Genomic DNA, 27,775 nt, shown 5'->3' with positions numbered 1-27,775 from the left:
CCACCCCTTCCAGGTTAGCTTCTGTTCTACTAGCTTTCAGTTCTTAAACCTTTTCCCGTAGAGGTTTGTTTCATCACTCTTTCTAAACAACTGAAATGTGATGCTAAGAGTTTCTGTCCGTACTCTACCTGTTACTGTAGTAAACAGTCAAACTTCTCGCAATTCTAAGCGGATAAAACTTTATTTTTTTTAGCATTTAGCAAGTACAGGTAAGGTTTTGATAGCCTGCCTTCTGTTGCTAAGACTCATGGAATCTGTAGCTGTCAGGAGCTGTGTTGTTATTGGCACCATGGCCTCTGGTGTTTCTATAGTGCTGACATTTAGCACTAAAGTCTGACACACCCACAGACAGACAAATGCTTGCTTCCTCATACATTTTATACTGCTGCTCCATATTGTCAGTCTGCCACCTCATAGCAACTCGTTTGCCACTTTTGGCTGAGAATTGGCACTCAAACACATGTATGTCCACACACACAATCACACACAGAGTTATTATCTCCTGGAACAATACTAATAGATGCATGTACTGCTGTGAGCAAACAGTTTGTGTCTCTGCTGCCAACAAAGTGGGAGGGTGAATGCTTGCCAAGTCTCCTCTACCATGAGCCTCCTCTCCTCTCCCCTCCCCTCACCCACCAGTCATTAAACCTAGGCCACCTTTCTTTGTCTCCCCTTTCTGTATTTTCACCTTCTACACCTTTACTCCCTCTCAACACTCATCCCATGAGCTGAGCCACATCCATGTCTCCTTCTCATAGTATTCCACTCCCATTAGATTACTAACTCTATAGGCCTTCTGCTTCTCATATCACTGTTTCATGATACTAATTTTATTTCTTTCCCTCATGTTTACACTGCTCAAGTACATCCCCAACTATTGAAAAAATTGGAAGTCATTTTACTGCAACAACATAACTGCAATTGATGGACAAACACAGGCCTGCTTGCACATATATGTCTTTGATGTGTCTGGTTGTGTTTAATTAGCTGGAATGAGGGACAAGAGAGTGGTGAGGGGAGAGAAGCAGTATAACTGGCTGTCTAATTATTGGCTTCCCCATTGGGCAGATACTCTTACATCAGCCAGGCCGACGAGGTCGCACTCAGCTTGGGGCCACACAGCGCCTCTGATTCACCTCCTGTTGAAAAGTTCTTGGTTCTGATATGCTTAACACTGCCATGAAAACAATTATTGTTCATGGAAAACTTCTGCTCTGCTAATGGAAATAAATATGTAAAATAAATCCTCCCTGATGCCCACATCACTGCACATGAAATGTAGGTGTAGACATACTGACACTTAACATGTGGTGATGAAGGATATGTCCTGAACAATTGGTTTATTGTAGTTGTGTTGTCAGAAATTTCAATCCCTCCAATTCCTTTTCTTGTAGCGGTGCCCTTCCTTTTATGTATATATTTGCCAGGTATAAAAGTTCCAACTTAAATTTAATAAAATACATTTTTATGTTTATCATTTCTTCCTCCAATAACTTACTTTTTAGGTTGTCCCAATGCAGCTGTAGAGGATCTCACAAAGTTAAAGTGTTGTCTCCTTGTCTGACATAAATAAGCAGCTACTGGATTGAAATACTCTTTGCTGTCTGTTTGTGGGATGGCATATACTTTGATCAGTTTTTATGTGGAGGTGGCATAGCTAGACTGGCACAGGTTCACCTGCAGAGACTCCTACACAAGCTCTTTCACATAGACAGCATGCAATCACACATCTGTATTTCAAGTGTTTTACAGGGCTGAATCCCATCTAAACACAAGACCAAAACCCGCTGGACATTGGACATTAACTCAACAATGATAACTGCTACATGTATGCAAATGAACATGTTTTTTTTTCTACATGTGCAATACAAATTCAAACAAATGTGTCCCCTACACCACACACAAATCCACAAACAGACTACTTCACAGCTCTCTTCTTTTCTTCTTTATGCTGAAGTCCAACAAGATTTATTTGAAGTCAGAATTAAAGAGAAAAAGGAATGAGCTAAATGTTTGTCTTATTGTTTCACTGCTGCCTTAGATCTGCCAGCAAACCCACATCCTTTTCTATTAAGGACTGTATTTTAAACTAGCACCTTTGGAGACACCATTTATTTGGGATCAATTAAAACTTGTGGCTGGGATCAGCACCTGGACCCCACAGCCTCATAAAAACAGCTTTTGAGCTTATTTCCCCTCCCGTTCTGTTTTAAGTATTGGAGTTGCATCTAAATTTTATTCTGCTGAGATAAAGTAAATTAACAAATCCTGACAAATTTCCAAATGCCCCCTAAATAATAAAAACTCAAGTGGAGGCAAAAAGACTTCACTACCTACAATGCAGTAAAGCTTTACTTGTCGACTGCAAACAGGTTGGACAGAGGTTGGCTATTAATTTGTTTGATCTTTAAAGATCACTGCTGACCTAACTGCGCACACACATTCAAACACACAGAGCAGTTTGGTGCATCGGCTGAATAATACTGCCACCGCATGAAAACTGTTTCAACCCATGGATGCGCTACGCAGCTCATCGGAGCTTTCATCTTGATGTTGCTTTCATGTGCCATTCTGTGCTCAGCAGTGCAGTTTTCTTTGACATTAGCACACTGCTAGTCATCTTGAAGTCCACATCAGTGTAAATTCATGATCCTACAGTTACTAAAGAACGAATACTGAGCTCTCCTTAATGTGTCAGATAGGGGCTTCATATCTATTGCAGTCACCTTTTCAATTCTGCTCTTTCTTTCTCATCTGTATTGCTCTTTGTTCCTCATCCTTGCCCCTCGTCTCCCTCCTTCACTCTCCTTTTCTTGCCCAAGTCTCTCTCTGTGTCCTCTTTCCATTTAGCACCGCTATCCTCTGACATACCAAATCAGGGTGTCATAGATAATGTGTCGCCCTCACTATCCACCTGAGTTAATTCTCTTACCCTTGTCTGTTTTTCTCACTGTCTCCTTTCTTCTCATATCTTGAGCAATGCAGGAGGCCATTTTGTCACCCCAATTCCACCCCTCCACAATCACCAAAATGTCTACACCCAGATTCACTCATTCTCATCCTAGAAAAGATGAAATCCTGTTCCTCACTTCTTTCCTTAGACTGTACATGCAATATGAAAGCAAAGATTTTCTTATCAGCACACTGTGTATGTCTTTCTTGATGTCTTTCTTTGACTGCATTTGCATGGGAACATGTAGGAGTGCCATGGAAATCTGTGCAGCTTAATAGTGGAGTCTTTACACAAGAACATAGATGTAAAAGTCTGAATAAATGGTGAAATTACAGGAAGGAAGGGAGGTTTCACACTCTTCAGTAAACTGCATATACTACAGTATACATGTACTGCTGTTTCTATGGCAAGGTGATAAGAAATACTTGATGATTAGCAAAGCATTTTGAAACAGTAATGTTGTCAAAGGATAGGTTCACTATCTTTCCATCCCCAACCCTATTCTTTTTTTAATATTTAATTGTGCATAACAAAAGCTAGATTCAGCTACAGCCTCTCACTGTGCTTAAACACAGTCCATACCCAAGGCAGGAAGATGTACTAAATAAAGGCAGTACAAATTGATAATTTCAGAAGAAAATACAGACATCTCTTACTGTATATCATGGCTTTTGATGGTCAGCACAGTTGCCTTTTTGCACTCTGTTTAAGCCCATTAATAAGCTGCCTCAAACCTTTTATTAAACAGAAGCAGAATTGGGGAGCTTGTGCTTATTTCAGTTATAAATGATATCGAACCAACATATTAATACAGTGAGAATTCAAAAGACGGCATTTTAACTGGGTGGCTTTGGATATTTATTCTGTTGTGTTAGTGTGTGTATGTATTTCTGCTTGTGAGTGAGTGAATGAGGGCTGATCCTGAGCACAGTATCACAGTATCCTTGGTGATGCTGCGCCTATGATCATGATTTCTCTCCAGGCTGTAAATTTCAACAAAAGCAGTGAAATTAATGGTCAATGGCTTCATTTTTTGCTCTGTGTGTATGTGCATGACTTTGTGTGTGTTTGTGTGCACACAACACCCTCAACACACCCCCTCCTCACATATGTTTCAGTCCGTCGTTTACTGCTCTCAGTGGACGTGATTTACTACATACACACACCTGGGCCTCAGCTACTGGACAGGATCATAAAAGTAAGGCTTCATCGTCGCTGGCTGCTAAGAAAACACAGGGAGTAACACACTTGAGTGGTCCTCTACATGGCAAAAATAGCTCACACAACCCACCTGCCATTCAGTCTCAGTTTTAACAACAAAATCTGTGTTAATTTGACCATGGTATATATCCAGTAAAATCTGTTGGCATGCACCTATTTAACACTACATCCTCGACGGCACTGGGCTCATTGCCAACATTTTACTGTGATGAAAATGTTTCTTCTGCCTCTGGTGACCTCCGTAACAACAAATCATACCACCAGCTGGTCACTGAATATGGCTATTTGCATTAGTTTTCACATGGTCAAAGTCAGATGCACCAGCAAACATCAACTTGCCTTTCACCATTTCCTCACCTCTACCTTCTTGCTTTATGTTTCTTGATATTTCAAAGAAAATGAACATGTATAATGCGCTGTATATAAAATGTATTTTCAATATAGAAAATATTGTTTGTTTAATCATTTACTAAGCAAAGATAACGTGATAAAGCCAAATATTCAAGGTAGGGTGAGTACCTTTGACTCTGCATCCCATCCCAGTCCCTGTATTTGACATTAGGACCAAACAACTCATGGCCCTGACTCATGTTGACTCACAAAGCAGCGCGCTCCTAGGCCTGCTTAGAATAGCCTCCTGTCTGCTCCACTAGCACACTAGCTAGTGCTCACACAAAAATCCTACCACATGCGCCATGTAGCACACATCCCTATCTTGAACTAGGGATGCGGATTTTAGGCTGTTTCCCTAATCTACCGTTGGCTACAGAATGTTAATTATCAATAATCAATCAAAAGCTTAGAAAATAGAACTGCATGAAAACACAATTACAGCAATTGGTAGCAAAGTCCAGGTAAATTAGGTAATTGAATCATATAATAAGGCTGCCATTAAAAAATTGCTGGTCCTGCTTCTCCACTCCACATTGATATTCAGCAAAGAATGAAACAAATTTCCAGCTTATGATTATGCACAACTTGCAGGCTTTTCTCAAAAACATAAATCACATAAAACTCAACATGCAAGGCACTTCATATCAATAGAACAGGCATGTTAAAAAAATGCATGTATCAAGCAGAAAAGGCTAATGGGTTAAGAAGCACCTTTTATCCTTGCTGTTCCTGTATATAGACAACTACGCCAAGACAAAGATGTAGCAATCCTAAGTGTATGGAAATTCACTATTTAGTTCAGCCCCGTAAAACACCTGCATGAGTGGAACCAAGGTCCCAGGAATGCATAAATATAGTTGTGCCACCATATTTCTATAATCTGTTAATATACTGTAGTTTTGAGCACATTTTTAACAGAGATTGATTGAACTTTCTGTGCTCATTTAACCCCTGCTGTTAATATGTGGATATTAGCTGTTCTGTACCACTTTTAATGTATTGTTTTGTATTTTATTGTATGTATGTATGTAATTGGTGTACACTCAACGTGTAACTTTGCTGCCTTCTTGTCACCATGGAAAAAGATATATTATGTCAACTGGTTTTTATCTGGTTAAAGGTTAAAGTCTGATTGTTTCCAATTAATCATTAGAAATTCTAGCAAACACTTCTAGATACATTTTAGCAGACACTGATCGAACAATGTAAAATATTGCCTCTTTGACAGAAGTTGAACATGTTTCAATGTTTCTACTTACATGATTGAGTGAAGGGCTGAAAATTGGCAGATTCAATTGAAATTATAATGCCTATTGGTTTAGGTCATTTTAATGGAATAACATTTTATTACTGCCATCTTCGGCGCCTCAGTGCATAGTAATTTACAATGAGAAAAAATATCAAATTAAGAGATTGCATCAAAATAATTGGATTTCAAAATGTCCTACGAACCCTTTTTAAGTTGAGATTGAGCTTTTAAATTGAATGGGGGAGAAAGTGTATTGTTTGTTTTTTACTGCCAGTTTAAGGACTGTTAAATTCCATGTCCTTTTGATCACACTCAAAACACATACACATGCACATGGTTGCACTGTGGCAGTTATCGTCCCTGCAGTTCCATTTGCACTGACCTCTTGATCCTCCCATCCTCTCTGCCATCATATTCACCGGTCTCTCTTTCTCAAGTATCAGTAGTGGTCCAGTCCATTAGTGGTATCAGCACTTCTTATCTGCTGCACTGTGCTATGGTAACACCCCACCACCACCATACCCCTTGTGGTGCAGTCCAGGCCATTCACCAATCATGAAGGCATGATGGCCAGCCTATATATCCCCTATTCTATCTGTAGCTGGCACTCTTGCATCACATTTGCTCTGCTTACTCTTTTCCTAAGCGCCTTTGCTTTCTTCCTCTCACTCTTAGTGCTTTGCTTTCTCCTCTTCTGGTAGCTCAAGCTCTTCTTCTTTTTCTCTCATTTTCATTTTATTTCAATCAATTTTCACTTCTTCTGTCTCTTTTTTTTCTTTTCTGTTTTTGCTTTATTTCTTCTCCCTCCCTACTTGTTGTTTTCATTGTGGCCTGATTCTCCCTTAATTCCCTTCCCCCTTCACCTCTCACTTCTCATTCTCATATCTTTTTCTTTTAGTCCCCCAGAAACACTTCTATGTACCATCAGCCATCTTATCCAGCCATGACCCATTTCTGTGTATATATTGTCTTTTCCATTGCTGTTTGCTCTTTGCTCCTCAGATCTGCTCCCTTTTGTAACCCAAACTGGTTTCCCTTCCCACATAACTTTTCTTTCCTACATCTTAATTTCTATACCACTTTATCTTCTTCCTCCTCAAACTGTAATCTCTCATCCTTTCCTTTCCCTCCCTCTCCAGGCTCTCTGGGCTGTGGGTAAGTAGGTGCATCTTGCCTTGCTTCCTCTTTCAAATGGCTTCACGATTCCTAATGAAGCACACAGAAAAAAAAAACATGATGCAGAGGGGGAAGGGATGGAGGGAAGGAGTGTTTCCCATGGAGATGGGCACTTCAGTGGCCGTCTAGCTGATTGGCTGATTGATGACCCTGTAGCCATGTTGACTGATTAGTATGATGGAGCCTTTTATAGTACAGTGCAGCTTAATATGTGACTATATAGCACAACATACATGTAGCATAAGCCCCATCCGGGTGTACCATACTGAGGCATATGAAGTGCAATACAGTATGGCCAGGCTTACGATAGAAAGCCATAACACCGCTTAGTGCTCAATACAGTGCTTACATCTGTTAATACAACTGCTCACAATCCATCTAACCCATTTATCCATCCATCTATCCATTCAGATAACATAGTGATACCTACTTGTTTTCACTTGTTTGAACATTCCTCTCATATTTCACAAGAGATAATTTTAAAAAATGCTGTTTTGCTTTGCTTAGATATGTTATCAAAACACTTACAAGTAAACAACAGCAGTGGAAGACAAAGGCATGCTGTCTGGTGTATGAACCAGCATAATGACAAATGGTCAGTAAAGTATGAAATGGGCAGGTTTTCCTTTTTGGGATTTTGCCTTTATTGGAAAGCTGATAGTAGAGAGGCAGGGTTGAGAGAGGGGTATGACATGCAACAAAGGTCCGCAGCCGCAATCAAACCGTGGACGCTGCAGTTATGTGGTATACGCCTCAACCATTTGGCTATTGGGGTGCCCTGAAATGGGGAAGTTAAATGTGAGATTTAGATTAATCATCCTGCTCTCTCTGTAACTTTTACCTTACGCTCCCCGATTCCTTTTTCCACATTTTACCTCCTGCACTGTGTAGCTCTTATTGTTTATATCCTCCTTTTTTGATGTAGCCCAATACACAACAGTAAACATAGCTGGCACACATACATGGACAAATACAGACATACTTGCATGTCTGATCTATCTAGCTCATTCTTTCACATGCAGAAAATGCTCAATATTTAAAATGCAGGCTGAGTCATCAACAGACATTGCAAGAATAGGAGAATAGTGACGCTGTAGTTGATTTTGATCATGTCTAAAGCCTAAGTGACCAGTTGTGGCAGCCCTGGGTACACTGCAGTAGGTTATTTTTACCACAATTCAATGACAGTTGGGAGAGAATAGTAAAATTCTCTTTTTGGGACAATGACAGGGCACTGATGCACTTGTGACCACTTGGTATGTAACCACACCTATATCTGGGCCTAAAAATATTGTTTATTGTATTGCAGTTTAGTGATAGATGTTTAACTTCTTTCAATATGTCTCTGACCCTCACTGTCTTTACATGCCAGATGTCCTTGGTCCCTAAGATTTCACGCAGGGTCCAATGTGATGCCTCAAACTGTTTTTCAGGAAAAAAATGTTATGCTTTCTTTTTAATATGATTAAATGATCTTTCTCTGTGATAGATTTTTCTACTGCACTGCACAGTTACTCAAAAAATAGTCTCTCCTCATTGGGATCTTTACATCCATCCTAACCTTGTAATGTCGCACAATGTTAGAGGACATTTAAATTATACATTTACAACAAATGCTGTCTTACTCTATAACATGTGGCATGTCTCCAAGCACAAGATATCCTCTAAAACAGCTAAATGTAAAAAATAAATAAATAACTAGAAGACAAACCATTGCACAATATGCTCATTCTCCCTCTTCAGCTGTCCTCTTTAACCTCCAATTCTTACTCTATCTCACTCTCTCCCTTTTTTTGTCACCCTTACAAACACACATATCACTCTCATATTCTGACAGCCTCTTCAGGTTAAGCACATCACAGGCTCTCAGCTAAGTGCTACACTCTTTGTGGAGCACCAACCTCTCTCTCTCCTTTCTATTCAGACATTCTCCCTTTTTTACTTCCTCTGTCTCAAATGTCAAAACGCTACAGTATTGGAGAGGCAAACCCTGGTGTTGGTCTTGTGGCCCTCACAGGTACTTACAGGTTCTTACTGGTAAGAAAACTGGTGTCGTCCTCTACACTACTAGGCCTAAGCTTTGCCTGCCTGCACAGGCCTGTGACTGTGGATCTGATAACATCATGTATCTTCCGAGGCTTGTTATTGTGTGTTTTAATTTTTTTTTTAATTAATGTTAGGCTACTTTAGAATTGTACAGCTTTATAGAGGTTAATGAGAATGGGGTATCTGTGTTGGCCTTGATGATTATGGTCCACATTGCTTTCAATCATTCCCCTGGAGTTCTTTTGTAATATTTTTTTTTTTTTTTATATGTCTCACCCACATGTTGCCTACTCCAATCGTGTTGTTCTGTTCATTGCTGATATGTGCTCCCAGGGTAGTTCACACCAACTTTCTTTCTCTTTTATTAAATTAACTAGTTTGCTTGAGATACTGTCCCCAGTTTTGTCATTAAGTAAGAGTAGAGAAAGAGTTGCAGTAAAAAGAATGGCTAGAGTACTCAGCTTACTTGTCCAATACATGCCTACTAACCACTGTGTATATTATCTTTCTTTGTTTGGCAGAGAACTCTGAGGCTATATTATGATTGAGAGGGATGATACTGTCAGAGATGAAAAATGCACAGTTAACAGCGAGACCCGAATGCATTTGTCACCATAAAAAGCCCCCATACTGATTGATGAAGGCACAACAGCTGGCAATGCAATGAAAAGTGAAATGAGGATCTATATTTTTTGGCAAAGTGCAAGACAGTCTTAACACCCAAACAGTATTTCACCTTAATTTATCACCTTTTTCACTCATTAGATACATGATTAACAATACCAGTTTGTAATGTAGAAAATGAGCTAGGTAACACAATCAGCTTGCATTGTTAAAAGGCATTATGTAATGAGCATTTCAGTTAACATAAGATGATATGACAGCACTGCTATACTTGTCTGTGGGCACACCATTCCTTCATCTTTTAACATAACGCATTTGTAGAATTTAAGAATTTAAGATTATATACATGCTTTTGATCAGCCACACCTTGATGAATCATAATGACACTCACTGGTGGTGTAAAATAAAAAGTGAAAAACACTTCCTTTGCATATTAAGAATATAATAATAGGAGGTTTAAAAAAAGCACCATCCACTTCTGCACCGTGATTCATTGTGCCGGAGTCATTCAGCACATGTAGGGTTAAAGTATAGCTGCAGCGTCTTACTGCAGTGTCTAAAGCATTTGGCTGATCGTTACAGTATACGCCAGTAGAAGAAGCGAAGGGGGAAAAAAACATCTCTCTCTAATACTTCCTTTTTTCTTCCAAAAATCCTTTTTATTGCATTTTATAACATTTGGCACAGTACAAATTCTTGGTGCTTTTACAAGATAAACCTGTAAAGATCGACACTGACCTTTATTCGGTTTTGTTAAAGAAAGTCTTCTCGGTATAAATATTTTTTCTTATCACTGCATTCTCTGTAGCATGGTGTAAAAATCACACAGAATGCCCCCTTTTAAAACAAGACTACCCTCATTTGTCAAAGTCAAGACAGCATCTTAAACAACTCATTGTTTTAAATAGAAGTTACAAGTTAGAAAATAGTTTCAATTTCTTTTTAATATATGTTTCTCTATCACCAGCCCATGGTATTTTCAATTTGTCCATATATATATTTATTTATAAGCATGTACAACAACAAATCATCAGTCTTTTTAAGTTTGCACTCTGTACAAAAAAGTCCTGTCCTTTTTTCGTTGTGCATTCTATTGCATGATTTTATGAGGAAATGATGAAAGGGGGCATGGGACAGGGGTGGGTGGGAGCTAGGGACCTAGGGAAAGGAGTGGGAGCCTTCTGGGCGGCCTTTTTAAATCTGAGTCTCCTGTACCTTCTCCTTGGTGTGAGTTTTTATGACAAAGGGCTCAGCCATTGCTGTCATGGTGCTGGGCAAGGTTCGAGGCAAAGAGTTCCCAACATTGTTGTCTGTCCATTTAGCCCCATGGCCAGTTGGTTTATAGGTGTTATATTTGGGCTTTAGAGTGCTGTAGTCCACCTTATGAGGGCTGTAGTCCACTTTGTGTGGACTGTAATCAAGTTTAGGTCTCTGAGTGTGTGGACTAAAGTCAGACTTGAAGGCGCTGTAATCCGCTTTGTGGGGGCTGAAGTCAGTCTTGAAGGCGCTGTAATCAGTTGCAGTCTTATGGGGGGTGTAAGGGTCCTTGGGTTTGTAGGTACTGTCAGTTTTAGATTTCTGGGCACTGTAGTCTGTTTTGAGTTTAGGCTGAGTGCTATAGTCAGGCTTAAATGGGCTGTAATCAGGTTTAGGTCTTGGATGAGTGCCAAAGTCGGGCTTGAATGGACTGTATTCAGCCTTAGGTTTATGTTGTGTGTTGTAGTCCGATTTTAATGGGCTGTAGTCATGTTTAGGTTTTGGTTGAGTGCTGTAATCTCGTTTGAATGGACTGAAGTCTGTTTTTTGCCTAGGATGAGTGCCGTAATCTGGTTTGAAGGGGCTGTAGTCTGTTTTAGCTTTTGGGTGAGTGCCAAAGTCTGGTTTGAATGGGCTGTATTCTGCTTTAGCTTTGTGAGTGCTGTAGTCCTGTCTAAATGGGCTATAGTCAGGCTTTGGTCTATGAAGGCTAAAATCTGTTGTAGATTTGTGAGTGCTGTAATCTGGGATGAATTTGTGGCTACTGAAGTCCATATGTGGCGTATATGTGGTATACTCAGCCTTCGGCTTATGAAGGGTGAAATCAGGCTGGGGTTTGTATTCAGCCTTGGGTTTGTGAAAGCTGTAGTCAGTCTTGTGGCTGATAAAGTCCAGTTTGTGTATGTTGTTATGGTCCCGGATTTCAGGCAATGTGAGAGCTGTCTCTTGAGATGCAGACGCTGGTGGTGGAAGGTCCTCCTCATCCACCTGGATAATCTCCACAGTGCGGGCAGCTGCCACTGTGCTTCTCTGCTGATGGCGTTTTCTCAATTTGTAGAAGGCGATGAGCATGACAGCAGCCAGCAGTGTCACTGCCACAAAGCAACCTATTATGATTTTAGTGGTCTTCATCACTTCATCCAGGCTAGGGCCAGACTTGCCTGGCTTGCCTGTGGCACCTTGGAGTCCTGGCACCACAGATGTCTTAGGTGCCCCTGGTGGGCTGTCAGTGCTTTGCAGCAGCACAGTTGGTGTGGAGATGAAGACTGGCTGAAAGACGGAAGGAGAGGCAGTTGTAGTTGTTGTCCCTAGGCCTACCCCTCCTCCTCCAGCTACCTCGGCCCCTGCAGCAGCAGCTGTGGTCGTGGTGGTTTTAGGTTTGGGCATCTCAGTGGTTGGCCCCAAGACCTCCACAGTCACTGTGGTAAAGTAACTCAAGTTGGATGTATTAAGCTCAGCTGCACTCACATTGAGGTAGGCCGAGGCGTTGGAGTTCCCAGCTGCATTGGACACCATGCAGGTGTAAGTGCCTGTGTCTGCTGCCAGGACATTTGAGAAATTAAGGGTACCATCATTGAGGACTGATATTCTCAGGTGACCAGAGGCATGTGTCAGGATAGTCCCGTTGGGTAGCAGCCAGCGCACTGAAGACATTGGGGCTGTGCGGCAACGAAGTTCAGCCACTCGCCCTGCTGAGATGTTCAAGTCCCTTGGTGCATCAGCAATGAATGGTGCAGAACACTGGATTGCAGCGCCTTCACCTCGGTCCACCTCAACCAGCTGTCGACCTCTCATGCTGGCAGGTGAGTGACAGCGTCCACAGCAAGTTGAGTTAGTAGGGATGTACTCCCTTAGCCAGCGTGCTAACCATACAGCCTCACAGCCACAGTTCCAAGGGTTATGGTGGAGATGGAGCTCCACCAGGTACCTGAGCGGAGAGAACAGATCATGTGGCACAGCGCTCAGATTATTGTGGGCGAGATTAAGCTCCACCAATGAAGATAGGTCATCAAAAGCATTGCGCTCTATCACTGTGATTTGTGAGTTCATCACCCATAGCTTTTTCAGTGAGCGCAGGCCTTTGAAGGAGCCTGGCTTTATCTCTTGGAAGTGATTTTCAGATATCTCCAGCTCCTCTAGGCCCTTGAGGGGACTCAGGTTTGGCATATCACCCTTTATGTTGCACATGCCCAGGTTGAGGTACTTGAGATTTTGTAGGCCCTCAAAAGCTCCTTCTGAGATGTACTCCAGTTTTCGTAACTCTCCCAGGTCCAGTCGCATGAGGGAGGGCACCCGGTTGAAGGCGTAGGAGGGGATACTTTCAATGGGGTTGTTCCTCAGCCACAGTTCTCTTAGTTTAGACAGGTACTCAAAGGCCCCACTGGGCACCACCGTCAACCGGTTGTCAAACAGCTCCAGTGTGTTGAGGCTTGTAAGTCCATTAAACGCGCCCACCTCAATCTGCCGTATGGCATTTCGCCCAAGCTGGAGCACCTCAAGGTGGTGCAGGTGGCGGAAGGAGTCAGCCTGCACCGCCTCGATGGCGTTTTCCATTAGATTGAGGTGTCGCGTGTTGGCAGGAATGCCAGGGGGCACACGGGTGAGGCCACGTCGGGTGCACACCACCTTCCCCTGCTGATTACTGCAGGAACACTGCGGTGGACAGCCCTGGGGTCCCGGAGACACCGCTGCCCCCGCCAAGGCCAGGGAGGCGCTGCTCCACGCTCGCGCCATCAGGAAGACTACACAGAGCAGGGCGGCTTTCCTGGCACGATGCACAGCTACCCGCCCCAGGAGACTCATGATGTGGCACGTTCATAATTCAGCATCATCTGGGGGGGAGGTTGGGGGTGTTTGGGGGCTTTGGGGACAGGGAAAGTAGCTGGTTTGCTGGTAGTAGTGTTAAGGGGACCAGAGTAAAGAGGTTAAAGGAACTGAAGAGGACAAGGGGAGAACGTGGGTCTTGGGTGCTTGCTAATGGGCAAGAGGGCTTAACCTATCCTCAATTAAGCAATGCTTTTATTTCCATGAACTGTGCTCAGAAGTAGAAAGAGAGGGGAGGCTAGAAAGGGCTGGCTTTTCTGAAACGTGTGTATGAGAAGGACATGATGACAAATTAAGCAACCAAAAACTGTATTACAAGACAGAAGGGAGGGTAGGGTGTTACAAATTGATGCAAATAGGGGTTGAAACACTAGACACCTACCTCAAGTTATTATTACAGGTCCTTGAACTGAGATATATAGCTTCCCTCCAGTTTGCAACCAGAAAGAGCTGTGGTATTCACATCAGATGTATGTATATCCCAAGAGCAGCAAAGAAAGCCTTTTTATATTTGCTCTGTCAAAACAGGTATCAGTGCCAAAGAACTTAACCAGAGCTATTTTGTAAATCCACACATCCAAAGAGAAAGGTTTGAAGGCCCTGTGAGTGTTTTTCCCTCTTTTGTTGATTTAGAAAAAAAGCAAAAGAAAATAAAAGATTGCAGATAGGAATCCAGTCAAGCTCCCAAAGCAGCAGTGCTCCCTTGCTCGCTTTTTGCTGTTGGTTCCTCTTCTCTTGCTTGTCCTTGGAATCCGACAGTTGATCCCCCCGCTAGACACCTTACACAGGTCTCCATAGCACAAGCAACCACACAAACACACATGCACAATTTTCTGTGCACCAAAAGCCAAGGCAGAAAGGACAAAAAGAGGGAGGTAGGTGGGGGTGGGATTGGAGAAGGTTGAATAAAAATTCCACAGTCCTTTTCAGTGTTCTTTGCCTTTTGTTTGCGATGGTTAGGAGGGGAGGTTGACAACCCGGGGGGGAAAAAATAGACCCCCTCCTCTCTGTATTCCTCTGTTCACTTTTTAGTGGTCAATCAGTTGGTCGGTTGGTCAGTCTGACAGCCTTTCTCTCTCTCTCCCTCTCGTCCCCTTGCTCCTCCTCTCAAAGTGGCGTCATGTCCACTTGATTTTTCTTATTTATTAATGTTTTGTGCTTTTTTTTTTCTTCCAGGAGTGCTCAGCGGGGGTTGAAAGGGCTAGGCGACACACACTGCCTTCATTAGCTTCTTCCTCCTCTTAACTAGCCACACGCTCCAGCATCGGCAGCCGCGGTGGCGACAGCAGCAATTGTAAACGCGCACACACCATCCCTGCGAAGCACACAGCAGCAGTAGCGAGCACACACAGCAGCAGCTGCAGCCTGCCTCCCTTGCACTTCCCAATAATCCGTCAATTTCTTCAGAGAGGGAGTGGGGTGGGGGATGGAAGGGGGTGCTGGGAGGAGTGGGGTTGTTGTAGCTGGGTTGATCGAGGTGGGTTAGAGGGAGGAGGGGTGGTGCGCAGTTTCTCCTTCCTCTCTCCGGGTTGTTTCTTTTTTCTTCTTGTTTTCTAGTTTTTTTTTCCCCCTCTCCTTGTGGTGATCAGCACCCCCTCGCCAATGCAGCGTCCGACTGGGGAGAGGAGCAAGACAGAGAAGGCAAGCGCTGGGCGAGCGCGCGGCTTAGAGGCGTGACGTTAACAGTAGCGTCGATGTGGAAAGGATCCGTTGTAGCAGCAAAAGAGAGAGCGTGCGCCGGCTTGGATCTCTCTCGCTATCTCTCTCTCTCTCTCTCTCTTTCTTTCTCTCTCTCTCTCTCTCTCTCTCTCTCTCTCTCTCTCTCTCTCTCTCTCTCTCTCTCGCTCTCTCCCTCCCTGCCTCCCTCCTGCTCTCTCTGCAGTGTCCTAAGGTACTTGGGTGAGCTCAAAGCACTCAGACCTTTTTAGAGATCTACCTCTTCAAAAACCAGTTTGCTCCTGCTGTCCTACCCTCTTTTTTTAATGCTCAGAGTCTCTTGTTCTGTGGCTTTCTGGGGCTTTGTGTGGCTTAGGGGAATAGATAGGCTGTCCAAGCAAAAGGCAGAGATGGACAGTGGCATCCCCACAGCAACCAGATTTTAACCCCCTCCTCCCAAGCAATGATCCAGCCATTCCAACGAGTCTGGCAAAGCTTTCCAGCATTGCTGTGGTGGCAAAGGCAAGCAGATGTGACACTGTTTCTCTCACTATCTCGCTTCCCCTCTCCCTCTCATAATGCCCTCTCTCTTTCCCTTCTCTGCTTTCTCTCTCTTTATCTTTGATTTTCTTTCACTTTATCTCCCTTCGCTCTCACTCTTTTTTTGTTTTGTCCTTTAGTGGAAAGTAGAGGAACATGAATGGACTGCTGACGCATCCTGCTCGGAGCAGTTCTTTGGTTTGATGCAGTGTGTTTTGTGCATTAACTCCCCCCCACCCTCCACCCACTTCACCCTCACCCTCCTCGCTGTCTTTCCTTCTCTGCTCACTCTTCATCTGTCACTGTGTCACTCTACTCTCTCTGGCTGGCTATCTCTTTATATACAATCTCCTACAAGCTCACATTTGCATCAATTTTTGTCACTGTTTTATTGTGCTTGTCACCAAATCTCCTCTTGAGTTTTGTTTTTTAAAGCTATATCCATCTCAATCTCTCCAGTGCACTGGAACTAAAAGTTTTAAACTGTAATAATTTGATTAGGTTACTTTATTAATACCATATATTAGATAGTACAGAGTAGGATTTAAGAAGTGAGTTGTAAAAGTGAAAGAATGTATTCATTTGAAGACTGAAAATATACAAGAAAGTGCAGTATATGATATAAAATCAAAAGACAGAGCAATATTTTCTGCTCTGTGTCTACACCCCCCCCCATCATGTATGGTAGTAAGGTAGTTAGAACACTCTAAACAGGCAGGCCTTAACCCTCAGTTTGAGCACAAACTGTCGCTTCAAGAAGCACACAGCCATAAAGGTCATGTTGAGGAAGCCGAACAGGAGAAAACAAGACATGCTTTACCTTCCTGCTGCAGGAGAGGAGGCAAAACAAACGCACCCTACTGTCCCATCACCCATCTATCTCCAATGATTTGTATAAGCCTCATGTCCATTAAACTGGGAAACTATGGGTAAGTAATGGTTAGTAAAGCTAGCTGTGACAGTGCTGCTAGGTGTGTGTGTGTTTGTGTCTAAGCTAGAGAGTAAGCGTGTGAAAGAGAGAGAGAGAAATAGGGAGAGGGAGGAGAGAAAGCACGCCAGCTAGAAAAGGTCACACTGCCTGTAGCGCAGTACGTTATTCCCACCGGCACAGGAGTATAGAGCCAACTCCTATATTATACACACACATACACACACAGACTTTCTCCTTGACTTCACTGCAGTTGAATACGAATGGGCTTCAATGAAGCACATGTAACAGTGAGGTGGCAGCCACAGGAGTATAGGGGGGATTTTCCTTTAAGAAAGAGGTTATTTCCTTTCCTTTCCACAGGGATTCCCTAGCACCGTGGCCATGTGGAGGGTGATATCAAAGGTGTGCTGCACTATTGCATCCTTCTCTGAGCAAGTGCAAACATGAGATAATGCAGACATATAAGCAGGTTATAAAACAAATGCAGGATGTGTGGCAAATATGCTGCTCAAAACAACATCAACATTTTATTGATCTGTTGTCAGTTAAGCCAACTGCAAATGAAGGCTGGTGGTTCTCTGTGTGATTTATTGATGACAAAAATCAAATGTTGTACAGTGTGCATACTGGCACTGCTAGCTTGGTTTGTGTGTCAGATGGTGCCTGTGCTCTGCTCTGTAGGTGTGGTGTGCCACCATTTGATGAGTAAGTGACCCAAAATGAGTTCAGGATGTGTTTTACCCACCTAGCACAGTACATCCCAGACTACTAACCAAAATCATCAGTTGACTCATAACATGACCAATGCTGCCAGGGCAGCTCTCTCCTCTTGGCCCTCACCTGTTTTATTTGTCCTATTCCTGTCTTTTCTATTCCCACTCTAAATTTGTCTGTGAGTGGACACTCTGCTTTCTCACTACTGATGGAGCCTGGGTCATGGCCTGCCAAACACTGTAATGCTCCACTGACCAAATGTGGTCAACCCCTTGCGTTATAGTTTGATCCTGACCTGGAATGGCCAGCATAGCTTGATGGTCAGCCAAACTCTGTGATCACGGCAAGGTTTTTTCAAGGTCCTCTCAAGGTCCAGCATGTGTCTCTGTGTATGTGTGCGGCTCATATGGCATTCCTGACATTAACAAAGAGGTGAACCAGAAAAGTCTTTTCCAACATATTGGCCTTTTTTTAGGGGTGTACCTGAATTCCAAATTTCGAACCTGATTTGGTTGTTCAGGCTAATGCAGAATTTGCAAACCTTGCTAAACACTTCATTTGAAGTGTCTTTCGAAGTTTAGGTTATGCCAGTGTATCCGTACACTATCTTGACAAGAATAGCGTTGTCAGGCCTTACCTCCAGGACTGACCGATGATAGCTTTATGAGCTGTCAGATTTGTGGGACCTTCATCCTGTCATGGCAGCCCTATGCCCCTGCTGTGTGACCCCTGTCCTCCCTGCTTCACCCAAGGCTCTATGGAGCCCCCCCCTGCACCAGGCTAGGAGGGCACTGGGTGTAGGTTGGGGCACGACCTACTTTCGGTGCGCCTTGTCAGCCTACATGTTGGATATATGCATGTAACATTACAGAACCCATCCCCTGAGATGAATGCTAGCATATCTGGGCTGTGGCCAATCACATGAAGGTCAGCAGCCTATGTCTGCTTGCATGTGTGTGCATGTCACTAGTTGAATTTGGATGAATGGCCTGCAGTATGGTATAGCAACAATGAAAATCGGAGTTTAGAAATGCACAGTCAAATAAGAGATCTAATAATGATAATGTCATTGCCTCTGCCACTGCCAGGATAAAGGATTTATAGTATAGGCCTTTGGGCAATCCACATATGATTTTCAGTGAGTGTGTGTAAGAGAGACATATTTTAACAAGGAGACAAGAGGCATACTATTTTTGGGCTTGTCTTAAAATTACAAATCGTGTGTGTGCCCTCTAAGAATCCAGTAATATCCCAGTGTCCGATTTGCATACCAGTGCCCACCCTGGCACAATCTTATCTTAAACCAATTTTTCCAGGTCACCGTACTTAAACATGTGTACACACACCAACACATACACCCCAAACTCTATGATGCTGACCTTGAGGTAAAGGAGCCTGCTACTAGACACTTCCTTTCCCATTTTCATTTAAATTTCCAGGAATTCATTCTATAAGAGAATATGTGTAAAACACACACACACACTGACATGCATGCTGCTATCAGTGTCCCAGTAAAGGCTTAAACTGCTTGGTAGGGATTTTTTCTGTTTATCATTTTTCTCATCACACACAGAGACACACACACCAATCATATGCCAGCGTATCAAGAGATTATAATAGGCAATAGCGTATACTAGAGGCTTCCCTATGCCCAGGTTGGATGAGTTGTTTCATCCCAATACCTGCTCAGTCTTGCTAGTCTTCTTTCACTGACCTTGTGTGGTCTCCACTCAATACAGCATACTAATAATGATAACATTTTCAGCATTATCCTTTATTGAACATCCTATGACATTTTCATTTAATGCATTTAGGTGGCACATTTCTTTGGAGCAACTTGGGTGGGCAGGTTAGGTTAGTCAAACAAAACGACAAACATGGTTTAATAAGAATTAACTATTTTGCTTTTAATGTAGTTTCTCTAGTAATGAATTGCTTTGTCATTACTCTTTTTATTATTTTGGGGGGCTTTTTTGCCTGTATTTTGATAGTGTAGTTGAAGATAAACAGGAAAGGGGGAGAGAGAAGGGGGGATGACATGCAGCAAAAGGCCGCGGGCGGTAAGGACTCAGCTTTGGTACATGGGGCATGCACTCTACCAGGTGAACAGGTGAGCTACTGGGGTGCCCCATCATTATTACATTAAATTCCCACTCAAGACAACTACATGACAAACATATGGAAAGTCTGTCATGTAGTTGTTGTTTTTGTTTTTTTGGTCTTCTCTTAATCTCTACCTACTCTCAACTTTTTTCTCACTCCTTCTCCTTTCTTCTTGGCTTTTTTGCCTTTTTGTTACACTTCTTACACTGCCTTTGTTCTTGCCCTGTTTCTTTTTTTCTCCCCCTCATTTTTGCGCTCCTCCTTTCTCTTTTGCTCTTGCTGTACTGTTTCCCTCTTTCTTGCCTTTATTTTGTTCTCTCTTCCTCTGTTCTTCCCTCTGTCATCTTGCCCTCACTCTCTTTCTCTAAATTGCTACTTCCTACAGTGTTCCTCTGGTCTACTATTTGCAGGCCAGTCTCAAGTTAATTGTGTTTGCTCACTCAGCATATGTTTTTGTGTGTGTGACAGTGTGTGTGCTCTCAAATGAGGGCAATATCAGGTCATGGCTACTGAATGCACACAGTAAAAAAAATGAGCATTTTCACTCCTCTTTTTTTCTCTTATCCTGTGTTAGTCAGTGTTTGAGCTTTGCTAGCAGCCATTGTCTCCAGACTAATGGGCTTCATTATGTTGAGTATGTGTTCATACTGGCTGCCAGAGCAGGGATTAGCCCTCGCGCCGTGTTAGCTGGAAGCAGAAGAAAGATACAAGTAGGTTAGCGCTGTTAACCCAATCAGCATGGACCAAGATAGCTAGATAGGAGATGCTTCATGCATATTTAGAAATAGGAGTGTTTTTACAAGTATTACATTTTCAACTTTTTAACATTTGTTTTCACTAATTGCTGACACATTTTTCTTTAAGAATGGATTTTTTAATTAAGTGTTATCATTGTGCCAAGCATGTGATATAATGCATTTTTATATGTTGTCTCTTTCTACATTTTTCTCACCGTTTGCTAATGCTCCCAATGTCTTGCCCTGGCCATGTTACTGGTCAGTTGGCCTCATTAGAATTCATGGCGCATCTCTGTATGTGCGTTCATCACAATGTTGCCTTGCCAACTGCCAGGCCATAGGAAATGGATGTCTCATTCTCTGAGCAATGTGAAGGTGAAAACACAGTAATTCACCGCAGAGAGCAGCTAAATCTTCTAGACTTTTAGCTCCTCTGGAGCAAAGATGCCATCTTCATCCAGATCCACCCCTCCCTCTCCTTCTTTTGCTTTTATGTCCTTGGCTTGGTCAAAACAAAATTCCTAACTAGTGAGTTGTTCAACTCTGCAACATTATATGTGACATTAGTCCCATATTGGGCTTTTGCGTTGCTTCTACTTGTCTCAGTTCACTTACTTGTTTTTATAAGATAAAATGACAGTCTAAACAGTGATTTATTGTGCATACTAACAAATGCTTTGTCTTGCCTTGCCTTGATACCGATACTATTGTCTAGCTTTTTGTGTAGCCTTTATACAGTGACAAGTATGAAAAGCCTGCTGCTAGAGGTAATTGTATCAAACATGTAGCACTACAAAAAGCTTAGTTTGCCTCTAAAACTGCACATCTCCCTAGATATTAATATGAAATCCCTACTTGTAGACCGTCTTAAACCACCATGCCATCTCCAAGGTGGTGAATTTATTTAACTTCCTCCCAGATCTTTTGTTATACTCAAAGTGTCCACCTTTCTTTCCTATCCCACTCTGATGCCCTGACCTTCAAATACCCTCCTTTCCCTAAAATCACAGCAACAATTACCTTCTTTATAGTGTTATTTCTATGAAACTGTTAATCCCAGAATCTCCATCAAGCTTCATGTAGGGGAGGATTAGCCCAACTGAGGCCTGTTACTGCACAGACCCAGGGATGGAAGAATAGAATGAAACAGCTTTTCATCTTTTCAAATCCACCTGGCCACACCCAGATTACGGCAGCACTGTCCAGCAGATATAGATTGTGTGTGTGTGTGTGTGTGTGTGTGTGTGTGTGTGTGTGTGCATGCCAATAATCTTTGTTTTACAGTTCTGTGTTTGTGTGTTTGTAAGCCTATTCATCTATCTTACTGTGTATTTTGCCTTGTGCCAGATATCTTGGTACAGACACACAATATTGCAAACTGCTTTCCAATGACTTTCCAATGTTAGAAAGCAGACGGGAGGTAGGGAGTGGACAGAACGTTTTTCTAATATGCCTCCAATTTGGATTTCATTACTGATAGTTGCCTGTCTACCTTATCTGTTCTCAAATTAACTATCTGCTCCCTGATGTGAGCATAATAATGAGAAACACACACTAGTCAAGTATACTTTAAGGAGGTATGAAGGGTCATTGTTGTGGCATGAACTAACATTATACTTGTATATGCAGCAGAGAAGGGATGGGAGTTTGTATGTGTGTGCGTTCAGGAGATGCGTTTTGTGTTGCTATTCTCAAATGCGATTACTCACCTCCCTGCCAGTTATTTTTCCTGTGTAATATCCGCTGTTTCTCTGTCTCCATTTTTTCCCATATTGGGGTTTTGAGAAGCCAAGCTAAGTGTGTCTAATCTATGAGCGCAGCCAGCATCAAATGTTGGGTGCCGATGTACCTGCAGCCTCCAACAATACAACACTTCAGCAACTGTCCACCTAAGCAGGTAGGAGACAATGGAGGGCTGGAGGTTGAGAAACAGACACCGGAGTGGATTTTGACATTATTGCTAAATTACTATGGGAAGACTTGAGGAAGGAAGTAACATATGTTTGGGATACAATTGCAAAGAAAGATGAAAATGGAATATGGGTCATTATTCCATGGGGGATATTTCTCCCCCCCACTCCAGGAGCTGCGACCTTGCTTAAATGTGTTTTCCGTAGCAGTGCAATCAGGGATTTTCCCTTGAGGTGGGCTGTGGCTAAGGGGCCAGCAGGGTCCCGGCTATGAAAGGGGGGGGGGAGAGCAGCAAGCAGCACTTTCTAAATTGAAGTCAATAACACAACAGTCCATTCGATCAGAGCCAGTCCTCCCACACAGTCAGCTTACAGTCACTAAGGGGAGCTAAGGGTAGGATGTCGATTGAGTTCTCCAAAGTACCACAACGCACGGCAACATGTGTTTGAGTGGGTGAACGCACATAGGGGAAAATAGTGGTGTCCGTGAAGAGAGGTGTGGCACCAGTGAGGTACAGCTCACAAACTTGTACTTGTTTAAAAAAACTGACAGTAATTGTTATTCTCTTTGCCACGTGTATGAGTGGCAAGAATGCGACAAGAATTGAATATTAAGTAGTGGAAGTGATCCAAAATGAAATATACATACTACTTGGAAACGGAATGAATTAAACAAACCTGACCAAATGCCCTGAGCCTGCTACATGAAAGTTCCTTTATTCTACATCTAGCTGTTGTATGAAATCTTGCTAATGCAGGCATATCTGAGACACACATGCACACACAGTCTTATTTTACCTTTAATCCCTTTTCACATGTTAGCACTTCTACATAGCTTTGGGGATTAAAATTGGTATGGTTGGCCTGCCTCGAGCAGGGGGTAGGAAAGGAAATTAGTGACTGGTAGAGGGTAGACATCTAGCTGAAATGAGTTTGCGTGTGTGTTGATGCATGTGCTGTAAACTTATACACTTTGTATTTGAATCTGATGACTGCTATGTAATGGTTACTGGCACATCCGCACAGCATGGAAGAAGCATGATTTGTATGGGAGCTAGCACTTTTTGTTTACTTTTGCTGAGCCGAACGTTAAAAAAGTCAATCGGCTGCAGTTTTGATACTCAGTGTTCCAGTAGTGTGCTGACATGCTTATGTTTTTTGTGCTTTTCACAGGCAAATGCAATTTTGTGATAAAAAATCATTTACAGTTCAGGTCTCGAGATGGTAGGGTTTTAAGCACCTGTGTATAAATGCCACTTTTTTGTATTTGTGCGAGAGAATAGGTCTATTAGTGACATGATATCAAGGGAAGAGGCTCAACGAAGTGTGAAGCTATTAATCCACAGGGCTCTTTAACATTTAAAACATACACATAGAGAAATTCCATTGCTTTTCCACAACACATTAAAAACTGTCATCTCGGGGTGCCCCGGTAGCTCACCTGGTAGATCGTTTGCCCCATGTACAAGGCTGAGTCCTTGCCGCAGCGGCCCGGTTAGGGTCTGGCCTGTGGCCCTTTGCTGCATGTCATCCCCTCTCTCTCACCCACATTCCATGTCTATTTCTGCAGCTGTTCTATCGAATAAAGGCAAAAAGCCCCCAAAAAATAAATTAAAAAAAGCTAAAAAAGCTGTCATCTTTACATGTAGTAGCTAAGTGCATCCCATATGTTTTATCTACATTATCTCTCTTGTGCTTTTGTTCCTTGTTATTCTATCATTGTTTACTGGTAGATATTTTATAGATCCATGCTGCACTCAGGCCTCCTACTTGTGCTCTCTCTATTCTCTGTCAGTTCTCTCACTGATGGCATCTGTCTAGGTCACTTGCACCCTGGTTGTGTTTAGTGGTGTGTGGCCTGGTTATTTTTTTCCATCCCCACACACACACAAGGCTTGACACATGGATGAACAGTGGTAATTTCCCAAGGCAGACATTGATTTCACTTTCATTTTCCTGCCACTCATTGTTTGACATCCTGCTGAAAATTATAATTTTGACTTGACATCTATTGCTGTATTTCAATGGCTCATTTTGCCATTTTTAATTTAAAGTGGCTGACAATAACAAACAATGAGGTAACCAACAACCAATGGCATTGATTGTAATTGCTGCAATAGTGCTCAAATGAAAATAGTTATCTTAGTATTTGAAAATCCAGCAAGTAACCTGCCTCTGTACTACCTCTCCATAATGGTCATGATTTATGGGAGCCTCCTGTAATATCTGAACAAAAATTCATGAAGCTCTTAACCAGTCAAATTAGGATGTTTCACATGTAATCTAAGTAACTGAATTGTTATTGTGAAATACATTATTCCTGTTTTGCCTCAATACTGCCCATGTGTTCACTGTCCCTTAGTGAACACATGTAGTGATTCCATGTTATTGCTCTGATAGATACAGATGTTTGATATTTTGCTGTGTGTTGACTCAGATGTGCTGTAAGTTCATTCAGGTTGTTTTGTAGTTAAACACAGTGCTAGCAAAACTTTGAGTGCCTGCATATACATTTTAATATGCAGGTTTTGTCTGGAGATGGCTTTGCTGACTTTACTCTCGAGACACTCTTCTTCAAGAGAGTGCCATTTGATTTTTCTTGTTGTCTATCACTGTTCTGCCATCCATTTGTTAGTGGCTCAGCTGTGCACAGCAATACATGACAGAAAACTGATGAAACCACTGAGACACATTGGTTTGAATCTTCTTTTGAGGAAACAATTGAGCTGTCCACTTATTCATTCAGACAGCAACCTGTGGTGTAGGGTTTTACTTCTTAAAAGATGGCCATGGGTATTCAGGCAGTGAGTCTGGGCAGCATGACTGTTGAGCTGGCCACAACATTTGTTGTAGCTTGTAACTCCATGATACAGTAGTGGGTTTGTCTGCCTTTGCCTGTGGCCACATTGTTTAAAATTGAATTTGAAGAGCGTGTGTACCACTGCCTGTTTTTTGAAGTGAGTGTCATCCATGCTATTTGGAAGCACAATTGTCGTAAGCCAAATGGTATCAAATACATGATCACATGCTGTGACTGTGTGTCTGTTAAAGAGATTTTATCTGATGCAGTATAAGTATGCTAAGTTTTTACACTTACATATTTGTGTTTAGTCATGCATTTACACTTGTGTACAAGTGCTTGACAATCTTCACAACACTGGCTTTGTCATTGCATTATTCTGTACATTAGCCTGTAGGATTATATTTGAATGGACATTCTGTTATATGATCAGATAAAAAGTCAGTTCCCAGCTAATGTTGTGATAGACGAGAACACTTGTAACCATAGTAACAGTATTTGCCAAAGATGGTGACCGCAGTAGCCTCAGACCAAACCCAAATTTTAAACAACAAAATATAATAAATGCATCCATCTTTAACAAAGGTCTATCTCTGTAGGGATACTTGCTATAATTGTGTCAGACACTTAGAATAACAATCTGAGCCTCTCAGTGGCAAAAACAAGCATACTTAGTGTACATACTTTTGATAGGCCCAATTGCCCCCGAGGATTACGTTGCAGCCTGTTTCGCTGCTGCTGGCTGAGGTGATCTACTGGACCAAAACTTTTTGCACCTATTAGTCATTTGACCCCAAAATATAGAAAAATAGCGCCCAGGGTTAAAAATACCCTTTAAGGATGTGTTTGATGCCCTTTTGTTCATGTTCTTTCATGAATGACTCAACCTTGCTGCATATTATACTGGGTAGTATTATAATGAATTGAGCTGTGAATGAGCCATGGTCTTTTGGCACATGCGTCACAATCCTGCATGGGTTGTCCACGAGTACAAGGAACGGTTAAGAATGTGCTGCAGCACTGACACAAGCCCTAGCCCTCGAGATGCTGTAAAAATAAATAACGCAACACTGACATAGTTGACTGATTCATGACTGACTCATCACTCTCCTTATGCTAAGACAACCCAGCTGTGGAAAGAATGTATTTGATGTAATTTAAAAGCTTAAAAGTATTTTGAATAAATTTGTTGTCTTCATTGCAGTTTCTCTCCTGAAGTTTTGTAACGCGTTTAAATCATGTCGATTGAGGGAAAATTTAAGTACCATAATATGTATTGTTACTGTCTGAAATTTAAATTATACCTTGATATAAATTTTAGGTCATACAGCCCAGCCTTACTGTGTGATAAATGAATAGCTAAATGAAACTTCACTTTTCGGCTTCTTTCATTGCTTGTCCTGCATCTTCCATCTCTCTCTGTGCTGATTCTCTAGTCAGAGCATGTCCTCTCGGAGGTAGTGCTGATTAGCAGCATCTGCGTTTCCATAGTCTTTTGGGGCAGAAAGAGGAGGAGGAATGAGGAAGAGAACTTTCGCCTTCAACAGTCTTTCGTCATTTGTGGCCTCTTCTAAGTTTTCTAAGTCTTCCTCCTCCCATCCCTCGCTTTTCTACTTGCACTTCTCTCTCTCTCACTTGCTCTCAATCTCCTTCCACAAATGTTAGCCCCATTCCTCTCCCTTGTCTCCTCATTATGGAGGTGTTTGGAGGCCCAGTCTTGTTTTTGGCACTGATTTCCCCCCCCCCCCTCGAATCACAGAAGAAAAACTGAGGAAAGGGATGATTGGAAAAAAGTCACAGAGAAAAGTGATAACAAACTGAAGGTGTCACATTTGAAACTTTGATGTGGGTTGGAGGCTCATTTGAAATATTAACAATGAAGGATAGAAGCAAAACTTGCCTTTCCATGGACATTATTTCAGTTAAGTGAATGCAACATAGGAAATCTTCTTGTACTTGTGTAGTATGTATTACTGTGTGGTTCAGTTATGTGTGTGTGTGTGTGTGTGTGTGTGTAACTGTATTTTGTATGTAGTCATGGCATTAGCATGTCATAACCCAAAATGCGGTCAAAGCTAAAGCCCAAAAAACACTCTTAAATAAGGTGCAAGGTGGCTGAAATCCCATTTATTTGACACCACACTGATTAGATTAACTACCATGAGTACGTACTAGTACAGCCAGACTTGTCAAAATGGGTTGCAGTTGAACAAAGAAAATAGAGGGCAAATCATATTTGTCAGTGAATTGTCATTTGCAGTGCAGCCACAGACTAACTGCATGGCTCCTAAGTAGGCATGACTTGATTCAATCAGTCCCCCTCTCATATCTTTCTCACACACACAGCCACACACCAACCATCTCAATCCCCTATCTCATTTGTTGATCGTCATTTGCCATTTATTTGATTGAACGTGTGGAGAGGTTGAATTGGTTTGCTAAAATTGAAGAATGATCATGGGATGATTTGTCTCAAGGTTTTTATCTTGTATGCTGCTGACGGGGGTCAGATCATCATTTCCTATTATATGATCTCTGACTACCTGTTGGCATGAAAGATTAATTTTAGCTGGCTATATTATGCTCTCTTAGTGTCCCTCTTAGATGCCACACAAGTGTCTTGTACATCATTTTCCACT

At 42.2% G+C, this 27,775-nt stretch overlaps 2 protein-coding genes and 1 long non-coding RNA gene across 3 annotated transcripts in view; 1 reads left to right on the top strand and 2 right to left on the bottom strand.

Moving 5' to 3' along the window:
* The window catches only part of snd1 (staphylococcal nuclease and tudor domain containing 1), a 172,981-nt gene that overhangs the window by 70,849 nt on the left and 74,357 nt on the right, over window positions 1-27,775 (top strand). The window lies entirely within an intron of this gene.
* Window positions 683-26,197, bottom strand: LOC122871120. The gene is made up of 2 exons (XR_006376792.1): window positions 14,128-26,197; window positions 683-7,025 (listed from the first exon to the last, which is right to left on the bottom strand). It is a non-coding gene; the product is annotated as an uncharacterized LOC122871120 (long non-coding RNA).
* lrrc4.1 (leucine rich repeat containing 4.1) lies at window positions 10,303-14,134 on the bottom strand. Its single transcript, XM_044185772.1, has one exon. The coding sequence runs from the start codon at window positions 13,722-13,724 to the stop codon at window positions 10,860-10,862; it is 2,865 nt and encodes a 954-aa protein (XP_044041707.1). The 5' UTR covers window positions 13,725-14,134; the 3' UTR covers window positions 10,303-10,859.

This window comes from Siniperca chuatsi, linkage group LG23, assembly GCF_020085105.1.
Source record: "Siniperca chuatsi isolate FFG_IHB_CAS linkage group LG23, ASM2008510v1, whole genome shotgun sequence".
NCBI classification, from domain to species: Eukaryota; Metazoa; Chordata; class Actinopteri; order Centrarchiformes; family Sinipercidae; genus Siniperca; species Siniperca chuatsi.
This window is presented reverse-complemented; position numbering and strand designations above follow the sequence as displayed.

Bases quoted from the DNA above. Each gene is read 5' to 3' on its own strand.
- lrrc4.1 (XM_044185772.1), bottom strand. From the start codon at position 13,724: ATGAGTCTCCTGGGGCGGGTAGCTGTGCATCGTGCCAGGAAAGCCGCC.